A 26,026-nucleotide genomic window follows, 5' to 3' on the forward strand; every position below is an offset into this window, starting at 1 on the left:
TTTTCCGTATTCGCGCGTGGGTTGGGGGTTTCCTATTGCCCACCCCACCCCCCCCCCCCCCCCCCCCCCCCCCCCCCCCCCCCCCCCGCACTTCCCCAAGCCCTACCCCGGATCTACTCACCCACGATCGCCCCCTTTGGCCTGGCCCCCATTGCAAGGCTTGAGCTACCGGAGAGCTTGTGAAGCTGTAGTGGCTCTTGGGAGATTTGATTTCTGACACTACGTCGTCAAAGCAGAGAGGGACCCAGTGTGGCCGAGGAGTTCCCGCGTGGAAGCGTGGGCCGAGTTTGAGGGGTCGGAGCTTTTATACGTGATGGTTGATTCTTCTACATACTATACAGCATCAACTCTGGGAACCCTGATAGTGCTATCAAAATCACGAATCATAGCAAGCCCACCCAAATCACATCACTCAAGATGAAGGCCGGCCAATACGACACTGTAAGTGACACCCATCCACCCACCCACAAGCGCCTAACGCGCTGCTCACAGCTCCCCCTTAGGCACAAAAAAAGATTGTCATAAAGGACATTCCCATTCCGGAGCCGGCAGAGAACCAGTTCCTCGTCAAGACGCATGCGGCGTCCCTCTGCCACTCTGATCTCCACCTCGAGCTTCGTCCCGAGGGGTCCACCACCATCGGCCACGAGGGCGTCGGCTACATTGCCAAGATCCACCCGTCCGCCGAGGGCAAGGGCTTCAAGGTCGGCGACCAGATCGGCTGGGACTACTTTATCGGCTGCTGCTTCGAGTGCGATGGCTGCCTGGTGCACAACCTGCGGTGCGAGAGGCAGCAGCCCATCCTCCAGGGTTTCGTGGCCGACGGCTACTTTCAGGAGTACTGCATCGTCGACTACCGCAACGCCGTCATCGTGCCGCCCGAGCTGGACATGGACCGCAGCGCGCCCCTCTTCTGCGCCGGCGTCACCGCCTACCACGCCGTCGACAGCTGTGAGCTGAAGCCGGGCGAGTGGCTCGCCGTCGTCGGCTGCGGTGGCCTAGGCCAGTACGCCACGCAGTACGCCAAGGCCATGGGACTCAAAGTCGTCGGCGTCGACATTAGCGACGACGTCCTCCAGGCCGTGACCGCGCTGGGCGCCGACGCCGTCGTCAACTCGCGGACAAACGCCCAGGCGGCCGACGAGGTCAAGCGGATCACGGGCAAAGGCGCGCACGCGGCGGCCGTCTTCTCGGGCGCCAACGCCGCCTACGCGTCCGCCATTGAGCTGCTGCGCACCAACGGCCTGCTCATGGTCATTGGCATCGCGGCAAAGGACCTCCAGGTGTCCACCTTTGACCTCACCACGGGTCGGTACCGGATCAAGGCGGACAGCACCAGCATCCCGCAGAGGATGCCCAAGGCCGTCTCGTTCACGGCCAAGCACAAGATCCAGCCGCAGGTCGAGTTTAGGAAGCTCGAGGAGTTGCCACAGATGGTCGAGGACATGCAGGCCGGCAAGTCCAAGTACAGGCAGGTCGTCAAGTTCCACACATAGCAGTAGCATAGCTTGGAGATGAACATAGCTTCTTCAAATCCTCCCACTGGCGCGTGCTCTGCTCCTGTCAGGTGATGTAGCGTCGTGATACATGCAGCAAGACCGGCTCTCGATGCGCCAACATCAGAAGCCAAGATCATTCGTAAGCTCAGCTCAAGGGACAATCTGACCGTGATCGTCCTCGTCTCCTCTTCTCCTCTTCTCAGTGTGGCAAAACAGGGGACCGTCGGCTAAAGTCACCCAGTATCAGCCCCTTGTTGGACCCCCGAGACGTCACGTACATGTCTGGTACATGTAGTCAACGTGATTCCAGTCGGACACTGGTCTATCTCGTTCCATCGTTTCGAATCAAGCAAAAACACGGCAAACATGGCGTCCGGCGACCGCAGAACAGGCCACGAGCGCATCGACCACACCTTCAACTTTCCGCAGTTCGACTATGACGCCCCTGGAACCCTCTTTCAGCGTGAGCCGCTCTTCCTTCCCCGAGGCAGTCTGATGAGACTTGAATTCGTTGACTGATGTGACCTTCTGTCCAGCCGCCATCAAGATCCAGTTCTTCTTCTCCAAGCTCGCTGACGTGTCGTGGCAGCACTTTTCCAAGCACTGCGCGCACGTCCATGCCGACATGACCGTGGCAGCCGAGGCATTTGGTGCGTTCAACGTGCGACGCTACACACAGGTTGGTTGAGCCTTGGGACGAAGGAATTGGTCTGTCGATCAAAGGCTGATGAGCGCATGCACGCAGCAATACCAATCCCCGTCCACGAAGGGCAAGGCCATCGCGCTGGGCATGTCGCCACTCGACTACGACGCCTGCTCGACCATGTGGTTCGCCAACTGGGAAGATGCCGAAAATTTCTTTGCGGCGCCGAGTTTATGTCAGTTGTCCGAGGACTGCAAGCATTTTATGGACACCAGTCGCGGGATCAAGGTGTTTGCAGGGTAGGTCGATCCGCCACGGGGACGAACTTGATTGAGACGTCGGCAATGGACCTGCGCTGACGAAGAAACAAACAGACAGGAAGTGATCTGCTTTGGCAAGGCGATCCCCGACGTGGACAGCCACGACGGCGTCACCGAGCACAAGAAAAGCAACTCATAAGGTCAAGTGTCGCGCCTCAGCGGCAGAGACAAGAGGCTGGGGACGCATGTGATAGGTTGATGCAGCTGCGAAAGCCTATTAATGAATCAATGAGAACTTGGAAATGCTGCTCTCGGATCGCCCCGATCGCCCAAATCCCAGCGGATTTGCCCGTCACATATTATCCCGAACCAGCGCCCATGCATGGTGATGAGTCCTGGGTCCTTGCGTCGAGCTATCGATGCAAAGGGCCAGCCGCCGAGGTAGAGTGGGTCTGAGTGCACAGCTATGTTGATTTGGATGCTTGCTTCATGCTAGGACATCGCGAGCATGAATTGCAATCCTGTCTAGATTCATCAATGCGCGTAAGTGATGGTACCATTTTTGTTCGCGGAGATGCGGAGATGAGGGAGCAAGTTTTGTACGTAGTCCATACAGAAACATCATCTAGAGTCAAGACAAGCTTCAATAGTGTCATCTGACGGATCGGTGAACCACTATTAGTACGTACGATAGCGCGAAATCTCTTCACCCACGAACAACTCCACGACGCTTAGCTCTCTGTCTGTGGCTGAGCAACCATCAACCACGAGCTGACCCTCGAGTCAAGCGTAGTGCCGGATCCACATGTCCAGTCACACGCCGCCCTTGCTTGCGATGTCTGAGTGGCAGGGGGTGGCTTTGGTTGGCGCTCGACGCTTGTACCGTGAGAGTTGCATCGCGTGGTTGCAGAGGGGAACGAAGGCATTGTGTCCGCAGACAGAGAGAAGAGCATTCCAGGAAGAGGGGACGAAGACAAGCAGACTGGAGCTCGTAGTATAGTGGACAGCGCATATGGAGACTGCCATGCGTCACATGACTCCATCAAGGCTGTCAGTTATAACTTATCGAGGATCGATCAACTTGCAAGCCGGCCGGGTACCAGATTGTGCCAAGTCGGATAGGCACGTCTTGAGATTGAGTACACCACACGGAGCCTGCCACTGGCCAAAGGCCCAGCGCCACGAAACAGCCAATCTCGGTGCTTGCCTACGTGTACATGGAGAACACGGGCTTCAGAGGGCCTCTCGCCTCGGTATCCCCTCGGCGTGGGGAGAAAACCCTGCGCCGCACACCTCGTCCCTACCTTTGACAAGACGAGTGGCGCCTGCTTTAGTCTGACTCTGCCGTGGCCGGTCTGCCTGACAGTGCGCTTAGGCACTGGAGCCTGAGCGCCGGGCTCATGGTTCCATGGTCCCATCCGTAGTCCTTATGCCTTGTTGCACGCACCCGACGTATATAGACTGTAGGGCGTCCCCTAGACTACGTGAAGGCATCGCCAACCCACACTTGTACAGCCATCTTCTCATACGCAGTACCTAGCCTTCACCATGGGTCTCCTCCCACTCACATATACGCGCCCCAAGTACGTCCCTCAAGAATCTTTCAGCGGGGTCAGCATAGCTACGACCGACGATGGCGGCAGCGACAAGGAGATCTCGCCTCGCAGTGATGTCTCCGTCCGTTCTGGCCAGTCCGGCCAGTCCGGCATCCCCGACTCCCTCACCTTCGACCGTATCATGAACGGTGGCACTTGTCCGGTTCGTACCAGCACCCTAGTCCGTCCCTGGCAAGGGATGTCCCCCAGAAAAGTAAACGCACGACTGACGGGTGCGCGCGCGGCAGCCCATGACGCTTCGCGACTTTATGAACTACCTCGTGTACATTGAGCACTCGGCCGAGAACCTCCAGTTCTTCCTCTGGTACAAGGACTACTGCCGCCGCTTCGAGGCCATCCCCGCGAGCGAGAAGGCGCTCGCCCCGGAATGGACACTCGCCATGCACGAGGACACGGTCGCCAAGATCCGCAAGGGCACAGCCGACAAGCGGCGCCCCGAGGTCGACGTCGCCCAGCAAATCTTCAAGGGCAGCGACTTTGACAAGCAGGCGGGCGAGGCCTTCTCGCCCCCGTCTCACCTCCACGTGGCGGACCACCAGCCCCTCCGCACGCCACCCGATAGCAGGCACTCGGAGCAGACGACGTGCTACGCGCCCTCGAGCAGCGGCACGACCGACTACAAGGCGCAGGCCTCGGATGCGTTCCACTCCGCCGGCGCGACGCAGCCCTTTACCATCCAGCCGTTCCGCGACGAGATCAACCGCGTGATCGCGACGTACATCATGTACAGCAGCCCGCGGCAGCTCAACCTCTCGTCGTGGGAGCAAAAGGCGACGGTGCAGGCCCTGTCGCAGACGACGCACCCGACCGCCCTGCGCGACCTGGTCAAGAGCGTGGAGAGCAGCCTCCGCGGCCAGTCGCACCCCAACTTTGTCCGCTGGAGCATCTGCAACGGCAACCCGGCGCGCGTCACCTTTGCCCGCGGGCTGGGCCTGTTCCTCATCGTGGCGGGCTTCGCCATGGCCGTCGTGCTGACGCTGAGCAGCCTCGGGCGCGGCTACAGGGCCTTTGCGGCCCTGGCCTGGGTCCTAGGCATCAGCACCCTCGTGGCGGCGTGGAAGGGCATGTGTGTCGTCCTGCACGGGCTGCACCACCGGCACATTCGTCCGTGGGAGCTGTTTGAGCAGGATGACGCGTCCATGGCGGAGGAGGAGGAGAAGCTGTCCAAGGAGAGCTTTGAATCGTTTGGGTCCAGCAACAGCTACGAGGACGAGCCGTGGGTGGTCAAGTACCAGAAGAGGAACGTGGTGAGGAAGATTTTTGACCGCGAGATCTGGGTCCAGGAGCCGGCGCTGCGACAGATCCAGGATACCATCTTTGTGCAGGCGTTGCTGTCGGGGGCACTGGGCGGTGGCCTGTTGACTCTGGTGTTTGTGCTTGTGCCTGGGCCGAAGCTGTTTTGATAGTTGATAGATAGTTGATAGCTGATTACGTAGCTTTACCAATGACCCGGGTCTCTATTTCATCTGCCAAGCCTTTGTCTTTCATTAGCCGGAGCAATGGAACGGACGCCAATTGATGATGTGATGACCATGATGTCGCCGAATGGAAAACATCCGACCGCCCGAGGTGCCTCGGTGTAAAAGTGGACCTTATCGATAAGGAGCCAATTCCAAGCACGGACTGGGCCGGCTGGTATCGTCGGCGGGAAGGAGCACAGGGCTCACCATCAGGAGGGCAGGAGGGGCTCCAGCTATTCATTCTCCCATCAGTCCCTCCCGGTCCGGCTCCAGCCTGGGGTGACCATGATTATCAACCACCCGATCTCTCAGCAATAAATCTGGCTTCTGTGCTACATCATACTCCAATCAACTTCAATTCCATCCGACCCTCGCCTGGACTCTCTGATGGTTCGCTCGCCCACGTCGTGCAACCCCCGAGCTCACGTCTTGTCCTCCGGCAAGCTACCACCCCGCAGCCTGGTGGCACCCCTCCGAGACAGAATACCATGACCCCCTCGGCCGACAACGAGCTGGCCATCATGGACACGTCCCAAGAACGACCCGTGCGTCGCAGGCCGAGGACAATGACCTCCACAGAGGAGATTGACAACACCATTACCCGCCCCGGCAGTGTCAAGATCAACGTCAAGGGCGCCTTCATCGTCGACCCGGACACCTCGACCCCTGCGCCCACCATCAGCACTGCCAATGGATACATCAACGGGCGACATAGCCCCGAGACGAGCGACATTCGACTGCCGAACCACACTGCCGTTGTCAGCCACATTGCTGTCGATGTACTTACCTCCCAGACCATCACGTCCTCCTCGGTTCGTGGCTAATAGTGCGCGCTTAGATTGGAGGCTCCCTCATCAAACTCGTCTACTTCTCCCGCGAGGTCGACTCGACCGACCCAGGCGGCCGCCTCAACTTCCAGAACTTTGAGACCGACCGGATAGCCGACTGCGTTGAGTTCATGCGCCACCTGCGCGACAAGCAGCTCGCCCTCAACGGCTCCGCGCCCGGCGAGCTCTGCGTCATGGCCACCGGTGGCGGCGCCTACAAGTTCTACGACATGATCCGCGATGCCCTCGGTATCGATGTCCTGCGCGAGGACGAGATGGAGTGCCTCATCATCGGCCTCGACTTTTTCATCACCGAGATCCCCCGCGAAGTCTTCACCTACTCGGACACGGAGCCGATGCACTTTGTCGACCCCCACGACAACATATACCCCTACCTGCTGGTCAACATTGGTTCCGGCGTGTCCATGCTCAAGGTGACGGGCCCGCGCTCGTACCAGCGCGTCGGGGGCACGTCCCTCGGCGGTGGCACCCTGTGGGGGCTGCTGTCGCTGCTGACCGGGGCGCGCAGCTTCGACGACATGCTCTCGCAGGCCGAGCACGGCGACAATGCAAATGTGGACATGCTCGTCGGCGACATCTACGGCACCGACTATGGCAAAATTGGCCTCAAGAGCACGACCATTGCCTCCTCCTTTGGCAAGGTCTTTCGCATGAAGCGCGAGGCTGAGGCCATGACGGAGGACATGGGCTCCATCTGCTCCGACCACTCGGAGCATCCCGACGACGAGGACAACAGGTCCAGGTCTGAAGCGCACTCCAACGCACCGTTCTCCAGCCCAGATATCTCGCGGTCGCTGCTGTACGCCATATCCAACAATATTGGGCAAATCGCCTATCTACAGTCGCAGATCCACAACCTGTCCGACATCTACTTTGGCGGGTCCTTCATCAGGGGCCATCGTCAGACAATGAACACGCTGAGCTACGCGATCAAATTCTGGAGTCAGGGCTCCAAGCAGGCGTACTTTCTACGGCATGAAGGCTATCTGGGCTCCGTTGGCGCGTTTCTCAAGAGACAGCCCCGGAACTGGGGCCGGCGCGCAAGTCTGGAGGGCATGGAGCCGCCCGACATCAAAGACAGGGAGGGGAAAGGACCGTGGGAGAGCAAGGCGTGAGATCATGACACGGATTCCACATTTGACTGACTGGCTGGGCATGGCTTAGGGCGTTGGATCTGGCGTTCTTTGCATCGGGCGGGCGGGCGGGCGGGCTGACTATATCATTGGCGAGGCGCGTGCATCGTGTACATACATACCATTGGGAGCGAGGGCGTACATATGTGCTTGTTCGGGAGATGTCCGATTGTACTTGGAAAGTCGTGTTACATTCATCCACTGGCGAAGCGAAAACTGTGACTTGGCCGTGATGGCTAGGATACAAAAATCGTAAACATCGCTTGTTATACATGTGGAGCACCGGAGCCCATTTACTTCCCTAGGCATCCTTCTTCTCCTCGTCTGCCGTCTTGCCATCCTCGGCGCCTGGCCTCTGGATCCCAAACTTGTCGTACCACTGCCCAAGCAGCTTCTCCATCTCCTCCTCCACCTTGTCCTCGACCATCTTCTCCTCCTCCGCCATACCGGCCCTGGCCACTTGCCTGCCCTTCTGCAGCCTCATCTGCGTCCTGTTCCTCAGCTCCGTGACGCTGCACAGGTCAAACGCCCAGCTGATGCCGCCGACAAGCAGGACGCCAAAGCTCGTGACGTTGAGCGTCGCCAGGCCCAGCGCGCGCCCGGCGATGGGGTACTTGTCGTCCGACGGCAGACGCGACGCCGGCGTCCGGTTGGAGAGGAAGAAGTGCGGGAAGGACGACTTTTGGAGGCGCACCACGGAGCGCCGGGAGATGAAGATGGAGGTGGAGAGGAAGGCGGACCCCAGAACGAGGAGGGATAGTTGGCGAAAGTGTCTTTGTCCTGGTGTGTACGTGTCCTCTCGATACGAGCGCAGAGGTTGCTGGGCCTGTGGTTTCGCGGTCTGGGATGGAGATGCTGATGAAGACGATGAGGGGGATGGTGAAGGCGTTGATGTTGATGAGGGCGACTCTGCCGGTTTGGCATCGAGTTTGCCCTCGGGGTCAATGACACTGCGGATCAGCTGTGCCAGTACCATCTTTTGGAACAAGAGCCCAGGCTGGGGCTCGGATGTTGAATGTCGTGGGGGTGCGACGGCATGTTCAATTTCACTTGAGATTCTTTCAACGCGCGGTCGCGCTACTGGATATGTGCATATACCTTGACGTTGAAGGTGGTCTGTGTAGGTATGTTTTCAGGCCAAACACTACAATCACAAAGGGGACAAAATTCATACATTATATGACTTTCATTTTATACACTCTCATCATAATCCAAAGATATCTACTTTTGAAGCAACCACCAAGTAAGTATACCTTATGTGGCTGGAGGTCGATATCGCATCTCGCTCGGATACAAGCATAATCGTGACCACCCAACGTCAATCCATGGCAGCTCCTCTCAGCATCACACATAGCAGAATCGAACAGACCAACACATACAAGTAATACAAAATTGACAACTCATAACTTGGAAAGGACCACGAGCTTCCCAGGCCGCTTCTGGACGCTCACCCACACGACTGACATACGGCTCATCATCCACCACCCAGACAAGACTCAAGGAGAGCTTGAAGCAAGCAACACTACCATCATCATGCCCAAACCCTCCAAGTTCAGCAAGTCAAAACCCTCAGCACAGCAACAACCGCCAGCCAAACCACCCTCATGGCCGCCCTTTAAGCCTCCCCTCCCCGTCGCCTACCTGCAACCAGAGTATCACCCCCAAACCCAAAAGATCGCCCTGATCTCCTCCTTCTTCCCCCGCTCCCTGTGCAGAGACTACGTCAGCTTCCTGCGCACCCTGCCGCTGGTCACGACCCCCGGGAAGCCCAAGCGCGGCGAGGCCGTCCGGGTCAATGATCGCTTCCAGGTGGAGGACCCGGACTTTGCGCGCAGGCTGTGGGAGGACACGGGATTGAAGGACGTGGTGGCCGACGGCGACTGGAAAGATGAGTGGTACGTACATCCCCAACTATTTTTGCTTTGCCATGTATGAGCTGACCAGAGCGTGTATGCAGGGGCGGCGAGGTCGTGGGACTGAGTCCCAACATTCGCATCTATCGGTACTCAAAAGGGCAGTACTTTGACTGTCACTGTACGTACAGGATACACCACCCGCCCATCTACAGCGGCTTACTGACACCGATGAGACGACGACTCAAACATGGTCACACTACCGCAGCGTGAAGGACCACCTCTATCGACCAAGACGACGTGGACACTCTTGCTGTACTTGACGTCAGCTGCCGAGGGCTGCGAGGGCGGCGAGACGGTGTTCTACACCCATGACCGGCAGACGCCCTCGGAGGAGATCGCTGTGCCATTGGAGACTGGCATGCTTCTATTGCACAAGCATGGCGATGACTGCTTATTGGTTTGTCAGAGCTCACCTTGCTGCCAGACCGCAGGCTAACGCACCGCCGCAGCATGAAGGACGGGAGGTTCTTGAAGGGGAAAAATGGGTCCTGCGCACCGATATCTGCGTACACAGACAATGAATGACCGACGAGCGCATGGAAAGGCCATCATTTGTGATCCGCTCGTTTGCCTATGGAAAGCCTTAATCTCTTACCCACCAGATCTACCCAATGCGCCGCCCGGGGACATTCAACTACCGTTCCCCATCACAACAAGCTTGTCCATCGCCGATGCCTTTCCGTCCTCGCACTCAGCCTCGCTGTTAGATCCACTGTCGGATGGACTGGCCTCACCGTTCATTGCGTCATGCCAACTGTCGACAGTGTACGAAGCGCTTGTCGTGTATGCGGACATGGCCTTCCCCTTGTGAGCTGAGCTGCTATCTTCGTCGCTATTCGCAGCGGTGTTGCTGGAAGGCATATCTCCGTTCATGTCGACCACTCCCGGACCAGGAGGCGGGAGTATGACAGACGGCTTGACGTCTACATGTCCGGCTGCAATCTCCAACGCCTCAGAAGGCTTGCACTCGTCGTCCGCTTCGGTCTTTGATCGTCCTCTGCCAGCCTTTGTGTTGCCTTCCTTGTACACTGGCTGTTGAGTTTCCCTGTGCGTGCCAGCCTTGCTATGCATTTTCGACTTGGCGGTTCCCTGCGCGATGCGGATCATGACTTGAGGGAAGATCCATGGGAATGTCACCAAAGGTATCGCACTGGCGTCCATGGTGTTGACAAGCAGCGTACCGTTCGCCAAGTCATCACTCATGCTCTCGCGGTGTTTCTCCAGAGTCTGCTTGAGCTCCATCTCCGTCACCTTGTACATGGCAGCCACAAAGGGATCAATCTTCTCGGGACCATGCCCACCAGCCGCGGTGTAGCACATGTCCCGAAACCTGTGTCGCAACGTGTCGTACTCTTTCCCGAGGTGCTCCTGGCGCTTGTAGTCGCTGCCGATCACCGGCCTCGACATGGCAAAACCGGTCCACAGCTCGAATTCTGTCTTGACCTTGTGCTGAGCCAACACGCGGTGAACTGCTGTGTCATACTGCTTCTTGACGTTGCGCGCTGCGTCGAGGGTCTCTTCCTCGAATTCGTAACGACCCAAGATCCTCCGGTCAAAATCGTCTTCCCAATCTGGCTGGAAGTGGACAGCATGCGCCTGTACCTTGTCGTAAATCTTTCCCAGGGTTTTCTGCGATTGATATCGACTCTTCTTCTCCATGAAATGTGGCCACTGCTTGGGTTGAAGTTCCGTGCTCCATCCGACAGGCACGCCGGTTTTGGGAAAGTCCACAGCCAACGAATGTTTCTCGGCGAGACTTAGGCATCTCGCACTCTTGGGCCCTTCCTTTTGCGCATCAGACTGGCCGAGATGAGCCACTGCCACTAGAGGTAGAACATCGTTCTGGATGTAAGAAACGAAAAAGTCGCGAAGATCGTCCACGGTCACCTTGTCTTCCACCTTGGGCTCTGAAGTTTCGAAGCTCATCGGGATGGCATGCCATTCTTTGGGAATTAAAGACTGGTCCCAGATGACAAAGTAGTCGTCTCCGTCAAGGTCTCCTCCAGACAGCATGTTGGGCAGTGGTCGATCGCCGGTGCTGGGAAAGACCACCACGTCTCGGAGATGCTGCAGCTTCTCTACATTTACAGCTCGCACAACTCTAATATCTCCCGGGTGCAGGGATGGATTCCGGCCCACGATGCAGATTCCTTCCACAACCGTCGACTTGTTACGGACCTTTGGGTCAGACAGCTGCAGGAAAATCTCGGGGAGCTGGGTGCGCTCCTGCTTCGGGTACGACCTTGCTTGTTGCTTCACGAACGGTTTCTCCCAAGCAGTTCGATGCCCGCGCAGCGTACCTGTCTCATCGAGGCAGCCAAGAACGAATGCGCTCTGTGGCACATGGATACGGGCCTTTTCCTTGAGAAGCTTCAAAGACCAGGCCCTCCACAGGTTTAGGATGCTGGCCACGAACGGCTCTCGGATACCATCGCCGATGAAATCTGACTTCAGGAACTCAGCCATGATCAGAGTGGTCTGGTTCTCATCGACAAACTGCGTCAAAAGACTGAGCGCCTGCTGCTTGTTCTCTTGCTTGTCACCCAGAGCTGCCTCGAACTTCCGCATTTGATCATCAAGAAGGTTCATGAAAGCCCCCGTCGGCACACCAAGACACTCCAGTATCGAAATCGTCTGTCGATTCAAGGTGGCAGTCGCTAATCTGGCGCAGCGGATGATTTCGAGGCCGTGGAAGCTGGTGGTAAACTTCTCCTGCGAGTTGCGTATGTGCACTTCCATCCCCTTTGCTTCGGGCCAGACGGTGAGCACACCCTTGCAGCCCCCCATACGAAATTGGAAAGCCGAACAATTGGCAGACATGGCGTCCATATCCACCTCCTGGACAATCAGGCGAGCCAGGAAAGGCGAGATGATACCGACACCATCGCTGAAGCAGTAGCCATTTCTTTCAATGTCAGGAACGCGGACGATATGTGGGACTTGAATTCCCTTGATCTCTCTGGTTGTCGAAAAGCACTGGCCTAGCCTCGCGGCGTATTTAGCAACGATCTTGATGTGGTCAAAACTACCCATCCATCTCCGGATATCGTCGCACGAAACGCTCTCCGTGGGGCAGAAGAAGTAGGCGCCACACTCTCGAAGCTGGGAGCTTCCGAACGCCAGGAACTCGTAGCGACGATCGCCGATCTGAACACCCTGGTACAGGGTGCGTTCCAGCCGAGTGTACAGGGCCTTGTTCTGTGGCCTGTAAATGCCTATCCTGCCCTGCTCGCCCTCATCCAGAAATTGCACGCGCAGAAAGCGATCCTGGATAAGGTCATACTTGCGCATGACCCGATTCGATGTTTCGGCGACGGGCGTGCTGAAATGAATTGTGGTGGGAGTTACGACGGCTTTGCGAACCAGCGTGCAATAGTGAGGCAGTCTATTGCTGGTGTAGAAGGCTCCTGCGTCTGGGTTGGTGAAGATCGTCATGGGGTCCTCTAAACGGATGTTCTGGTCAACGAGCCATTCCAGACGTTGCCTTGCTCTGCTGGGGTCACAGTTTGGTGACTCGTCTGGGCTTCTATACTGAATGGAGAGCTTCTGGAGGAACTCCTCAGTGATGTTGTGGTCGCTGATGAGGCCTTTGGAGATACACACTTCGAGCTGGTAACGAACGGCAAAGTCAATATCGAAAACGTGCTGCATGCCGAGGGACGCCAGCGCTTCGCTGTGTGAGGCTGCTGCGCGGGAGGGTGGATGATCTACCTGCGCCCACATGGGGGCTTTGAGGCCGGACTTGACCTCGAGATCCAAGTGCTCGACATACTGGACGTTGAAGTCTTCCAAGACTGACTTGAACTGCCTCGTCAACTGATTGGTGGCATCGTTTGTGTCAAGCACAAAACGAAAACAAGTCCACCGACCAATGTCAATGTGTTCGGAATCTGGGATGGCCTCATTGACAGAGATAGGGTACCGATTGTTGATGGTCATGTCTCCAGCAATGTGGGTTGCGCGGTACCAGATGTCCTGTCTCCCCCAACGACACTCACCTGCATCTGCCATCGTGATTCCCAGGTCGTCATTTCTCCAAAAGTACTGTGGAGGCTGGGTCAGAGGCAGAACAAGTGATGTTGACATCCCATTCGGGTCTCTGAGCTGATACGCTGTCTTGATCTGGGCCAAGTTCACTTCGACGCGGAAGATTATTGGTCCATTGGGAGTATTCCTGCTCTGGTGCCGAAATCGTGCCTTGTGCGGAAACTGTATGCACAGCTTTCTGTGTCGAGTGTCGAGCTCAAGGACTAGAGGCTCCTCTTCCATCGGTGTAGCTCGCTTCATGGCGTTCATAGTGTTTGGACCCGTCATGACACCAAAGTCTATGCCCGTCGGCTTGAGCGCAATAAGCATTGGGTGTTGATGGCCAAGTGCGCCCGTCATTCTGATAATATTGCCTGCTGTATCGAGGCTGAAGGGACCATACGACCATTGCTGTGCATCTTGACGAGGAGGGAGAATCTTGATCCTGACAGCCGTGTTCTCTTGAGGATGTGTGACGGTATACTCCCCGTTGTTCCAAAAGTTTCTCGATGGTGGAGGCTCGAAGCGGACGCTGGCCTCGGGGGCACGGCTGCTGGAGCGACGCTCGTCTTGCTGCATTACCTGCAGATGAACAATGTTGCCCTCCCGGCTGAACCACTTCCAGAGATGGCGGGTCTCGGTGTTCTTGGGCAGCCTCGTGAGTTCGAGGGTGAGACTGGGCCATTTCTGCCACGGCATAGAGCCTACATGCCTTGGAAATAGCTCAGGACTCAGTGTCACAAAACCTTCAGTCTTCTGGCACATCATTTCGGTATGTTGTTCGCCATTGCCGATATCAATGTGGCCGTTCTGAGGTTGTGTGTGTCTCTCTTGATAGCGTATTAGCGTGATCGTTCCCGTCGCAATTGACGATACTGACCCATGGTGGACACGGAGATGTTCACTCTGCGATCAACTTGAAAAGAAGATTGCATTTTGTTCGAAAGTGGTTCTGTTGGAGACGAAGCAGACAAGTGACAGTGTCGAACGTCAAGGTTGTTGACGGAGGAACTCGACCTTCAGAGCTTACTGTATTGGTAGTATGAGAGGATACGCTGGGGTAGTGTACAAGGCAATGTAGGGATTTGACGAGAGAACAGTCTTGAGCGAAGAAGAGGACTGGGGGAGGAAAAGGGTGAACAAGGGCACAGGAAGGAGCACTGGATTTTGGGGGGGGGGGGGAGTTTAGGCAAGAAACGTACGTAGAGGAAAGGCACCTGAGTAAAGCAATGAACAGAATTGGTATCTCCAGCAACAAAAAACCGGCTGATGTGTATCAATGGGATCGAAATCAAACCAATGTTTTCGGATGGCAATGCCCAAACAGTGTTTGGTGTTTTCGCTTCGGCAGAATTAGGGTAGCACAGAGCAAGATCAAGCTGTTTGCATTACCAGTATCCTTCTCAGTTGTTTGCCTGCTCTCAAACGCCGCGAGGCCCCCTTCTCTGTTGAATCGCTTTCCATCCATCGCACAACACCATTGTACCCAAGCGAAAAATATGAAGCCACAACAATAACCTTTCTCTTATGTGCTTTTGCTCACGGCAACCGCAGTCCCGCCATGGACCTCGACCAGCTGTTCCTTGAGCTCCTCCTCCACCAGGGGACCCTCGATACCAGCGGACTTGGCCGTCGCACGAACAGGCATGACGCCATGGTTGCGGTTGTATTTGTTCTCCATCCCAGGGACGTCCATGATCTTGCCCGGATTCATCAGCCAGAGAGGATCGAGGGCGCTCTTGATCGCCCCCATGACGCTGAGCACCTCCGGCCCGACTTCCCAAAAGAGGGACTCCTTTTTGCCCCAGCCAATGCCATGCTCGCCAGTACACGTGCCTTCCATGTTGAGCGCGCGCTTCACCATGTTCTTGACGCAGGCCTCGACTTTGGCGCGCTCCGCGGGGTCCTTCTTGTTGTACATGATGCTCTCGTGAAAGTTGCCATCGCCAATATGACCGAGGATGCTGGCGAAAAGGCCGAGGTCGTCCATCTCCTTCTTGCTCACCTCGATGATGTCGGCGAGACGGCTAAAGGGCACTGCGACATCCGTGCTCCAGACGTCCTCGTCGCCCTGCCTCAGAGACAGCATGGACCAGAGAGACTCCTTCCGGGCTGACCAGAGAAGCTTCTGCTCCGCCGCATCCTTTGCGAACTGAAAGTTGCCACCCTTGTTGGATTTTGTGATGGTGTCGACAAGAGAGATGTGTTCCTTTACGGCAGCCTTTGTGCCCGAGAACTTGAAGAAGAGCGTGGGCAGCTCATCCCATGTCAGGGGCGCTGTGGCACCGCTCTTGTTGATCACCATCATCTGCACCTCGTCCATCACCTCCATTGCAGCAACGGGTACGCCAGCTTGCATCACACCGGCAGCAGCTGACGCAGCGTCGCGAATGGACGGAAAGCTGACGACCGCGACAGCATAGTCCTCGGGCACAATGGCGAGCTTGAGGGTCGCCTCTGTCACTAAGCCCAGAGTACCCTCGGAACCGACAAACAGACTGTTGAGGTTGTAGCCGGCAGAACACTTGCGTGGCCTGCGACGAGTCTTGATGACCCGCCCATCAGCGAGCACGACCGTCAAATTGATAACCCAATCCTTCATGGTGCCATAGCGCACAGCGTTGGTTCCCGAGCAGTTGGTGCCAATCATGCCGCCAATCTTGGCCGTCGGTCCTGTCGGCGTTAAACCATGATCCAACCATTCTTTTGTACCATCACCACTCACCAGGGTCCACGGGAAAGAAGAGTCCACTATCCATGTCCGCCAGCTGCTGGTTCAGATCCTGCCAGCCTATGCTTGGCTGTACCACAACATCCATGTCGTCCTTGTTAAACTCGACAATCTTGTCCATAAACGCAAAATCGACACTGACGCCGCCATACGGTGCCGTGAAGTTGCCCTCAAGGCTCGTGCCACCCGAGTAGGGGATGATGGGGATGCGGTGCTCATGACAGATCCTGGCAATCGTGGACACTTGCTCCGTGGTGTGAGGATACGCTACGGCCACAGGCAGCGTGTCGGGGTTCACTGTCGACCATTCCGAGTACCCATGGCGGTGCAGGTCCTCTGGATCAGTTGAGATAATGTCCTCGTCCCCCAACTCGACGGCTATCTTCTGGATGGCCTGGGTAGCAAATCAGCACTACTGGGTAGCGGCATGCGATTTGATAGCAGATGGCTCACCTTTTCCATCTCCTTGACAGTCGCATAGCGAGGCTTTTGTACCTTGGCGGGCTTGCCATTCACCTCGCCATTCTTCGACACTTGCGCAATGCCCCAGCCAAGGACACCAGCGGTTCCGGCCACGGCCAGCACGCCTCGTGTTGACCATGAGCTGCTTGCGCCTTCCTGCCGCGCACCAACGCCGCCTAGCTTTGTGGAGAGACGCGCAGAATTCGAAGAGAACGACCGCCAAGTGCCTTGGGATCTAGACGACTGCCGGAGCAGCGCCCCAAGTCCGGTGCGGCCCCTCATGAGCTGGTCTCTCACCCCGGTGCTAGCCGAGCTCTCGTCGGGTTTGAAACCAGGTACGTAGATGAAACTGATGACAGCCTCACAGTTGAGGCAAGGTCAGATGGAGCAACGCAAACAGCGTGAGAATAAGAAGAAAAAAGTGAGAAAAGGAAGAATGCATCGAATAAGCTTCAGCTGCCTCATGAGGATTCGTTTAGAGGAGCCTAGAGCACGCCATGGATGTGGATACGGCGTGGGGTGAAGCCGGTCACGAGTCGACGAGAAGGACACCGACAGTGAATTCCCGTGATGTGGTGGTGCCTGCCACACTTTACGCCATGCTGTGACAAGCAATACCGCCCTCGGAGATGAGCGATGGTCAAGGCTCGGTCTGTCGATCTCAAAAGAAGAATGCTAGCAGCATCCCAAAGGACAATACTGGCGAACAACAATACGAGTCGCCCGCGCGCCCCTCTTCACTAACACCAACAAATGTCCGTTGGCGGAAAAGAGCGGGTTTGGTGAGCCTTGCCTTGGTCCCCATGGACCATGGAGGATGACCATCGGTCAGCCATCGGCGCTACCCGACACGCACGTCGTCTAATTGCACCACTATGACCAAAAACAGAGGTGTGTCGCGTGAGAAGGTGATGTCAAGTCCTCGTTGGCGGCGTCCAGTCGTGAGCAGGCGTCGCAGCCGATGTGAGTGACGCGCAGGACGTGCGTGCGTGGGATGCCACTCAATCCGCGTCCGCCATTTCCATTCGGCTTCTCCTGCATTAGCATTAGTCAAGCCTTTTTCCAACCGTAACCCTTTCGGAAGCTCGTGGCTCGTGGCTGCAGTGCTACATATGCGGCATCGGACCCCGTGCGTCTCGTAGCGCGTGCCAGTCCTCCGGTTCATCGGCGCCATTGTTCAATGTTGAAATGCGAATCTCCAGGTTTGATTCTGCGATTTGATTCAAGATGAAGCGCAGGGTTTCTTTGCAGTCTGCTGTATGCATGACGCATGAGGGTCCAGCTTTGGGGGTTGTTTCCTATGGTGAGATGTCAATGATTTCGATCGTGCAGCGACAATACCGGCGGCGCTAACGCAATTTGCCTCCCCAAACTCAAGCATCTCCGGTGAATTCCAATTTCGCAAAACAGCTCGATCAATTCCTCGTGGTGCACCGGTTTGCCGTTGACGTAGCATCTCGCAGGCGCCCGGAAACTGGACCACTGTGTGCAAGGTCGTTATGAGAGACAGGTAGGTCTCCTTGGGGGCTGCTGAGAGTTCGGATGCTGAGCGCAGTTGATGGGAATCCAAGGCAGGTAGGCTAGACAGCTTCTAGTACTGCACACACAAGTCATCACCACAAAGCCTCAAACTGTCTACGGCCAAGATGAGTCGGAAGTGGTTCAAGGTATCTTTTCTCATGCCTCGTGAGGCTGACCATATCTCTACGACTAGTCAGGGCTATCAAAAGTGAACATCAAATCCGAGACTCCGGTTTCCTCATGCCTAATTGATTTTCTTTTGTATGAAAACCCCCATTACCTAAACAGACCCAAAGACCAACTTGCATCTTAGTTGGCAATGGCGTGGGCACGGCGGCGGTCACGCTCCTCGGCAATGGAGAGCTTGACACCCTTGCCCTTGGGCAGGGAGATCCAGGGCTTCTCCTGGCCGATGACGAAAACGTTGCTCTCACGGGTGGCGAACGAGTTGTCAATGGCGTCCTTGATGTGGACAATGTTGAAGCCTCCGTCGTGGCGCTCACGGTGGGTGATGACACCGACACGACCCATGTTGCGACCACCGGTGGCCATGGCAATGGCGCCAGTGTCGAACTTGATGAAGTCGCTGATCTTGCCTGTGGCAAGGTCAATCTTGACGGTGTCGTTGACCTTGATCATGGGGTCGGGGTAGCGGATGCTAGAGAACACAAAAGTCAGCATGGGGGGTCGAGTGGAGGGGTACATACAGCCGTTTGGATAAAGCTTCGCTCTTCCATCGATGTATAGTCTGTTTTTCCCCTTCTCTTCTCATTCTTCATTTCCCTTCTCTTGGAGTGCAATGGAGTTGGAAGACGAAGAAAAGAAAAGAAGAAGAAAATAGGACTCGACTCCGAATCGACCAAAGCTTGATCCAACGACTGAATGATGTCTGACAGAACTCACGTTCTCGCATCGTGCGTGACCAAGAATGGGATTCCACCACGGCCGAGCTGGACGCGCTTGACCTTGCCGAGCTTGTATTCGGCCTCCTCATTCTGGATGCGGTGGACGGTGAAGCGGCCCTTGGTGTCGTAGACGAGACGGAAGTTCTCGCCCGTCTTGTCAATGGTGATGACGTCCATGAAGCCGGCGGGGTAGGTCATGTCGGTGCGGACCTTGCCGTCGACCTTGATCAGGCGCTGGGTGAGGATCGACTTGGTCTCGCGGTAGTTGAGGGCGTACTTCAGGCGGTTGCGGATGAAGACGATCAGGGGCATGCAGTCGCGCAGCTTGTGGGGACCGGCGGACGCCTTGGGGGCGTAGGTGCCGGACAGCTTGTCCAGCAGCCAGTGCGAGGGGGCACTAAGGCGCTTCTGGTGCTTCTTGCTAGAGAAGAGGTCAGCATCGTGATAATTCTTGGGAAGCGACGAGGCGGCATTGCGGCGATTGCAGCCGATTCGCAGCTGATCAAATCGACTGCAATGCCATCGCCAATGGTTGCACGTACATTCCGCGGGCCATTTTGTCGACGGGCTACTTTGTCGGCGGGTTGGTGAGGTGTTGGGCGGTTGTCGTGAGGATGAGGTGCGAAATGCAATCCACAACTTTTTCGTGAGAGCAGAGTCGAACGGGGTGGGGGTTCTGCCCTAGCACGCTGAATTTCCAAGATGTGCATGCGTGGTCACGTGCTGATAAGATTGCAGACTTAACCATCTGCCCCACTTCCCCAAGTCACGTTGGCTCCCAGCCTTTCAGCGGAATTGAGACAGAAGTGACACCGTTGCGTTTTCATGTTATAGTCAATGGGTCATCTTCCCGTTGCAGAGAGTATGTCTGTCAAATTCATGCGGAACTAGCACTAAGTAAGCTGAGCTGTTCCTTGCGCGAAAGTCATGATTACTAAGAGTTCTTTACTACGTAGTATCACATCTTGCCAGTGCTGTAGTCCCGAAAGGGTTTCCTGTCACCCTACGGAAGCTGAAGCGACCAACATCACAACTCGGAGCGAGAATATTACAATTCCAAATGAGCGCATGCCCCAATCTGCATTCACCTCAAATCAGGGGGCAACCGTGCCCCTCGGGTATCTAAACACACTGACGAACACAGTCTAAACTGTTTACAACGCAGGCCACAAGGCTGCCCCTGAGGCAGCATGACCGCCGCCCGTGTCACCTCTTCGGAAACAATGTGTTGATCGGCAACGCAATAGTAGGCTCAAGGGTACTACCGCCGATCATTATCGAAGGCTTGTGCTCGAACGTCTTCTCGTCAAAGTCCTTGAAGACGGTCTTGCTCATGTTGCGGACTCGGTCTCTGAGGTCCGTCGGTGCCCGCGACTGGAGATGCAGCTCTGGGTCATTCCGGATCTTGGTCCACTGTGACCCATGCTTCAACAACCCCGTCTTGATGTCAGAGTCTTCCTGATCCGTGAATGGCCGTCGAGGTCGACGATTTCCGTGTTTCAATGGCCCACGAAGCTCTAGTGCTTCGAGATCCTTCGGTTCTCTCCGGTGCGATCTCTTCTTCTTCACTCGAACTGGCGCATCATCTTCCCGTGGAGGCGTGACAACGCCTGGTGAATTAGGTGTATCGGAGTCATGGAGGATGTTCTCTGCGTAGAGTCCCTTTCTTGGCTTTTCGGGTGCCGGAGTGCTTGAGGGGACATCGCCCGCGGAGTTATCGTCGTCATGACTCCGAGGCCAAACTGTGCGACACCTGTCCTTCAAGTCCCCGGCTGATCGATCCTTGAAGGTGAAGTCAGGATCGTTCTTGATATCCGTCCACTTCCCCATGCCATGCTTGTAGATGCCACGTAGCAGGTCGTCCGTCTCCTCTTTGGTCCATTGCCGCCTTCTTCTTGTGACGCGTTTTCTCGCCTTGCCGCCATCGGGATCCGACAACGCCGCTGGTTCGTGGCCATGACGTGAGGTTGGTCGAGACGGGGGATGGGACGTGGGGTGCGACGTGGAATGCAATGGACCAGCATTATCCAAGGGAAATGATTGAATGCGAGGCAGCGTCGCAGAGCTCTGGGGCGGCGGATTGTAGTCGATGCCCACGATCATGGGCGGGAAACTGGAATCCTGGCCACTTGGCTGCTTCTGACTGGGCGGGAAGTTTTGCAATACAGGCAGCTGAGGCCAGGGTGGTCGTTGACCGGAGTGTATGCGCTTGTTGCTGCCGGGTCGTTCAAACCAGTCATCATGCTGGCGATTCGGATGAAATGACCCCTCGCCATTGCTGTCGAGCGACGGAAGAGTATGTGTAACATCGTTCCCCAGCAGCCACGGCAGAGAACCCTCCTGGGGTATCTCTTCCGGAGTCTGCTTGACAGGCAGAGTGTCCTGGAACAGGTCATGCGCATGACGCGGTCGATTATTATCTGTCCGATAGCTCGCGTTTTCGAGGGCTAGGAGTTCGCTCGGTCTGGGGAGGAGCTCGTTCGGGCCATCGCGAGAGCTTGTCTGGGTGGTGTCCACGATGTCGTCGAGCTTGGGTAATCGCGGTGGGTAATCGGACGGATCTGGTCGAGTGTCCCCTTGAGAAGAGAGGTGCGATGGCCTAGAGACGTCTACGTCGTCTGAGGGCTGATTCAGGATGTGCATCAGCCGTGGCTCGATTGTACTTGCCGAAGCCATGGTAGGCTCCCATGTGACAGGCGAACATTTGAGAGGAAAGGGAGGAGGTTAATGCAGGCAAGCCTTGCAGACCAGCCTCTACTAAAGTATGAAAGTCAATCCATGTAGAAAATGGGAAAAAACCCCTAATGTACGTGACGAGCAGTCTCTGACGCTGGTGGCATGAGTGTCAATTAATGAAAAGTGTCGAGGGACCGAAGCCACTACGGAAGTGCGCACGCATGTGATCCGGTGACCCCTGCTGAGCTGTTAGTGTTTGCGCGGTTTTGGGCACACAACTCTAACACTCCTGGACCCCCTGTCCATGATCTACGACGGAAGCACTCGCGTCTCAGAACTGGCCGAAAGAACTTTTGATTATTCACTCGAGCCTCGGCGCAACATTTTTCTATCCGGCGATTAGGCTGTCGACAATCTGCGTACTCGGTTTGCGGCGCGTCTCTGGCCCTATCGCGCGATAGGCGAAGCGGGGTGTAGGCATCACCGTGTCAACAGTCAGCGTCTAGCAGCCGACCTCAGGAACCATCCGTGGGACCATCATATGTGGCAATTGGCCGTCAAAGAGAAGAACTTCCCGTTGCCTCGGAACCTTACCCATTGCCGGCCCTGTGCTGCGTCATACCATGGCTTCGCTACTTCCGACCTTTCCGCGACTTGTCTTCTCCGTCATTGAGCCAATTTCGCTGTAGGTCCCTATGCAATTTCTGTCGAGAACTCTCTGACGATAGAACGTACAGCGTCGCAGGTTTCCTCGGAGTCGTGATCGATCCAGCATGGTTCATTGCCGAGCAAATCCCCAATGCGGGAGTGGTGCCGGTCAACGATAACAACATGCTCGTCGCGTGGCAGCTTGGGAACTTGTACCTCCTGATGGCTTTCATGGGCATTGGAATCTTGTGCACAACATCCGAGGCCAAAGTGGTCAGGGGCTATCTGACTGCCTTGTGGTTGGGCGACATTGGCCATGTCGCTTTCACTGCGTATGCTTTGGGACTAGAAACGCTCAAGAGGCCTCAGGAGTGGAATGCCATGACACGCGGTAACATCACATTCACGGTGAGTACCTCTGCAGGGAATGGAGAGCCTTTTATCACAGGAACCTATACTCACAAGCCACCAGGTATTCTTGTTTGCTATGCGTTCAGCTTACTTTCTCGGGATGTTTGGTCCGGATCACCCTGCCCCTGTGACGAAGAAGGCGCATTGAAGTCCAAAGCGATTCATATTGTCAGGTTCGGTCAAACCAGAAATGATACACGCCTTTCCTAGAAACATACATGGAGCATGGCATGACCATAGATGTGATTATACAGTATGTATGATGATTATATGATGACCGCTCAGCTTTCAGTGTCACTTAATACGAACTAGCGCCGGAACAGCCCAAACCTAGGTTTGGCCAGGCCCTTGGTGTTCGAACTTTGACCTCGGGAAGTTGGGACCGGGACGTGGGCGATGATCACTTTTCTGTGGGCACCTCGATCAATCGGTGGTCAAGCCGCCAAACCCAGGTTTGGGCCGTTGGTTAGACTGGCAATTGCCGAGACCCCACTAGCGCGTCGTGTCCGGGAAAGGCGGGTCACTGTGACCAGCCAATGAAACCCAGTCGCTACCCAAATTGTAGGGTTAGGGTTAGGGTCAGCCTCGCTGAATCTTATGATTGCCATCAAACCTCATACTCGCTCGTGCACTGGATTGTGGCCAACCTTGGCTGGATGTTTATCATTTACGTGACGTTCTCCATGAGCTCTGTGGTGCGTTGGTTTATCTGTTCAAAAACAGCCACAGGCACCCGAAGTTTTGCCGAGACGTGCAGAAGTATCTGAGACCCCAGTTTGGATCAAGTATTTCTGTTAGAGAGTAGGTATCGTCTTATCATAAGTATGTGGGGCAGTGGCTACGCTGAGATCTTACGGCGATCTAGGAGATGTCGCGTCTGTTGGTACACGCCTCGACGTGATCGCGTCAAACCACCTCACAATGTCAGATCAGGCACGGAAGCGCAGGGCGGCGGCGCAGAAGAGCGCCTATGCCGATAAACAAAAGCGCACCAAAACCCAGGCTTCAGCACAGCCCGAAGACGACGGGGACAGCAATGTCACCATGACCTACCTCGAGCATCGGCGCAACGCACCACATGCTTCGCATGCCTTTTCGATCCTTGCTCCAGCGACCTCTGAGGCTGCTGATTCCTCTCCTGAACCAACGCAGACAACACTCGCCGACCCAGCAGAGTCATCCGCCATGCAGGACTCAGGGGACGAGTTCGAAATTCAAGTGAACACCGCCCCGCAAGACGAGGAGGGTTTGTTTGTCGACGACGAGCGACAGTCATCGTCCGCCGTCGACATGGAAGAAGAATTTGTCGACGAGGAGGCAGGAAAAGTGCAAGAGTCAGAAGAGGCCGACTTGGAGAGCAAGCAAGTGGCGTTTGAGGAGCTCGCGGACCAGTGTCACAAATTGGTGGAGGTATTTCGCAGCTCCGACAATGGCGGTCATTCCAAGAGACTGGAGCTGAGGCGCGAGCTATTCGACCTTTTCCAAGGGCGAGTCTGCGGTAAACAGTCGTACTTCGTTGATATCGACAAGGTCGGCGACATAGGTCTCAACCCGAGAACTGTTGCTGCGGAACTGGGCAGGGTAAATCTGGCGTGCACTCTAGATCTGCTCCACATGATCCAGCACTGGCACGAGGCACCCAGCGCAAAGCCAAAGGAGGAGGAATCATCCATTTCCATCTATCTCGCTCACGTCGACGTCAACTTTGCGCGCCTGTTCCAACCGTTCGGGTCCTTTGGGGATCTCGAGAGGGAGAATACCATGCTGCACCTCAACATCCGCACTATGCTTGTTGTGGAAGTAATGGCCGACAGGCCGGACGTCGGTGCTATACAGCTTGTCGCCCAGTACTTTTTCGATATAGAGGATGCCACTCACCTGACCCAGGACAACTACGACAGCCTGCTCACAGGCAGCCCTCTCATTGACCTGTCCTCCAAGCACGGGGACACGAACGACACATTAATGAAGCTGGTCATCCCCAGAATTGTGGATATCGTCTCTACAGCAGAGGAGGCGGAAGACGCCAATCAGGACCGCGCTGAGGCGCTGAGGGTCAAATACGACAGGGACAAGTTCATCCCGGAGATCCGCAAATGGGTGCTCGACACGTACGATCTGTCCAGATCGCAAAGTCGATCCGTGGAGGACCGCATTCTAGATGAAGCTGAGAACCTTGATTCGCAGTCGGAAATAACAGTCTCGCACCGCCAATGGCGCGATGTGGGTGATGAACGGTACGTGATTTACAATGCGATCTGCTTTACTACAACGGTGCGCTGACGGACTACCTGCAACAGACCGACGTTATTCGACACGCAAGCCCAGACTTCGAACATCCTCTCATCTCCGGTCCGAGCAGCAGGAGACAGCTATCCTTCTCCCAGACGCGCTGTGGACGTCCTGACGGACGTGGACATTATCGGGCGGCCTCCAGCAAGTGTAGTGGACGATGAAGACGAGGATCTGTTCGAGACGGATGTCCGTCTACCTCCAGCAAACCATGTGGACGACGACGATGAGGATCCGTACGAGACGGATAGCCGTCGGCCAAATCCGGATCGATCCGCCATCGTCAAGACCCAGCTGAGGTCGCTCCCTATGGCATCGGCGTCAATGCCTCCTCCGCCGGCGCCCTCACAGCGCCCACCGCCACCGCCACCACCACGGTCATTCCCTTCCAGTTCCGCATCCGCGCACAGTTCTCAACGCTCGCCTTTTGGCCAGCGTACCAGGTGGAATGAAAAAGAGACGGCCATTCTCGTCGAGCTGGTGGCGAAACATCAAGCTAGTTGGGCGGCCATAAAGGAGGACATAGAAGAAAATTACAGAGAAGAGTTCCAGCCCCGCCGGAATCATCAGGGGGGCTGGAATCTCCAGGGGGCCTGTCGTGACAAGGCCCGCAACTTGAAGAAGGAGTATCTCCTGACAGATACGCTCCTGCCACCCGGATTTGATCTGGTTGCCCTGACCCAGCCGCTTGAGGATAAGATCAAGAAAGAGGGCAAGAATCCATATCGACGGGAGGAGCATGTCGATGGGGATCATAACCCCATCAACACGGATCTTGCAGCAGCTTACGCGTTCGAAACGCGATGGGGTAGTCGTAGGTAGGTATTTTCGGATAATTCGAGGCACGATCCTGGGCGTCTTGAAAAGCTGGAAATTTGCAAAGGGCAAAGAGATTGTGTATAAGGGGGGGCTGTTCCTTTACTAGTAGTATTTTGGGTGATAGGCGAGTACTATCAAATGCAACAGCGCAATGGCGATG

General features: G+C 56.0%; 10 protein-coding genes across 10 annotated transcripts; 6 read left to right on the forward strand and 4 right to left on the reverse strand.

The window, feature by feature from the left end:
- Positions 1-417: 417 nt before the first annotated feature.
- J7T54_002749 (Alcohol dehydrogenase-like protein) lies at positions 418-1,496 on the forward strand (the record flags this gene model as incomplete). The annotated part of the gene is made up of 2 exons (XM_051510369.1): positions 418-441; positions 504-1,496. The coding sequence occupies 2 exons, from the start codon at positions 418-420 to the stop codon at positions 1,494-1,496; spliced, it is 1,017 nt and encodes a 338-aa protein (XP_051358707.1).
- Positions 1,497-1,865: 369 nt separating this feature from the next.
- On the forward strand, positions 1,866-2,601 carry J7T54_002750 (uncharacterized protein; the record flags this gene model as incomplete). Its single annotated transcript, XM_051510370.1, has 4 exons — positions 1,866-1,962; positions 2,036-2,178; positions 2,245-2,441; positions 2,517-2,601. 4 exons carry the CDS (start codon positions 1,866-1,868, stop codon positions 2,599-2,601), a joined length of 522 nt encoding a protein of 173 aa, XP_051358708.1.
- A 1,349-nt stretch (positions 2,602-3,950) lies between these two features.
- On the forward strand, positions 3,951-5,421 carry J7T54_002751 (uncharacterized protein; the record flags this gene model as incomplete). Its single annotated transcript, XM_051510371.1, has 2 exons — positions 3,951-4,160; positions 4,246-5,421. 2 exons carry the CDS (start codon positions 3,951-3,953, stop codon positions 5,419-5,421), a joined length of 1,386 nt encoding a protein of 461 aa, XP_051358709.1.
- Positions 5,422-5,966: 545 nt separating this feature from the next.
- On the forward strand, positions 5,967-7,441 carry J7T54_002752 (Pantothenate kinase-like protein; the record flags this gene model as incomplete). The annotated part of the gene is made up of 2 exons (XM_051510372.1): positions 5,967-6,251; positions 6,317-7,441. The coding sequence occupies 2 exons, from the start codon at positions 5,967-5,969 to the stop codon at positions 7,439-7,441; spliced, it is 1,410 nt and encodes a 469-aa protein (XP_051358710.1).
- A 319-nt stretch (positions 7,442-7,760) lies between these two features.
- Positions 7,761-8,435, reverse strand: J7T54_002753 (uncharacterized protein; the record flags this gene model as incomplete). The annotated part of the gene is made up of 1 exon (XM_051510373.1): positions 7,761-8,435. The coding sequence occupies one exon, from the start codon at positions 8,433-8,435 to the stop codon at positions 7,761-7,763; it is 675 nt and encodes a 224-aa protein (XP_051358711.1).
- A 557-nt stretch (positions 8,436-8,992) lies between these two features.
- J7T54_002754 (prolyl 4-hydroxylase alpha subunit) lies at positions 8,993-9,896 on the forward strand (the record flags this gene model as incomplete). Its single annotated transcript, XM_051510374.1, has 4 exons — positions 8,993-9,354; positions 9,417-9,493; positions 9,549-9,772; positions 9,825-9,896. The coding sequence occupies 4 exons, from the start codon at positions 8,993-8,995 to the stop codon at positions 9,894-9,896; spliced, it is 735 nt and encodes a 244-aa protein (XP_051358712.1).
- A 109-nt stretch (positions 9,897-10,005) lies between these two features.
- On the reverse strand, positions 10,006-16,876 carry J7T54_002755 (RNA-directed RNA polymerase (Sad-1); the record flags this gene model as incomplete). Its single annotated transcript, XM_051510375.1, has 5 exons — positions 10,006-14,113; positions 14,432-14,520; positions 14,945-16,074; positions 16,127-16,526; positions 16,586-16,876. 5 exons carry the CDS (start codon positions 16,874-16,876, stop codon positions 10,006-10,008), a joined length of 6,018 nt encoding a protein of 2,005 aa, XP_051358713.1.
- A 1,548-nt stretch (positions 16,877-18,424) lies between these two features.
- J7T54_002756 (40S ribosomal protein S4-like protein) lies at positions 18,425-19,576 on the reverse strand (the record flags this gene model as incomplete). Its single annotated transcript, XM_051510376.1, has 3 exons — positions 18,425-18,773; positions 19,019-19,441; positions 19,563-19,576. The coding sequence occupies 3 exons, from the start codon at positions 19,574-19,576 to the stop codon at positions 18,425-18,427; spliced, it is 786 nt and encodes a 261-aa protein (XP_051358714.1).
- A 650-nt stretch (positions 19,577-20,226) lies between these two features.
- J7T54_002757 (40S ribosomal protein S4-A) lies at positions 20,227-21,663 on the reverse strand (the record flags this gene model as incomplete). Its single annotated transcript, XM_051510377.1, has 1 exon — positions 20,227-21,663. The coding sequence occupies one exon, from the start codon at positions 21,661-21,663 to the stop codon at positions 20,227-20,229; it is 1,437 nt and encodes a 478-aa protein (XP_051358715.1).
- Positions 21,664-22,319: 656 nt separating this feature from the next.
- Positions 22,320-25,869, forward strand: J7T54_002758 (uncharacterized protein; the record flags this gene model as incomplete). Its single annotated transcript, XM_051510378.1, has 5 exons — positions 22,320-22,381; positions 22,434-22,752; positions 23,513-23,540; positions 23,621-24,992; positions 25,056-25,869. The coding sequence occupies 5 exons, from the start codon at positions 22,320-22,322 to the stop codon at positions 25,867-25,869; spliced, it is 2,595 nt and encodes an 864-aa protein (XP_051358716.1).
- Positions 25,870-26,026: the final 157 nt, after the last annotated feature.

Source organism: Emericellopsis cladophorae, assembly GCF_022114955.1.
Source record: "Emericellopsis cladophorae strain MUM 19.33 chromosome Unknown NODE_95_length_46368_cov_113_358706, whole genome shotgun sequence".
Lineage (NCBI taxonomy): Eukaryota > Fungi > Ascomycota > Sordariomycetes > Hypocreales > Bionectriaceae > Emericellopsis > Emericellopsis cladophorae.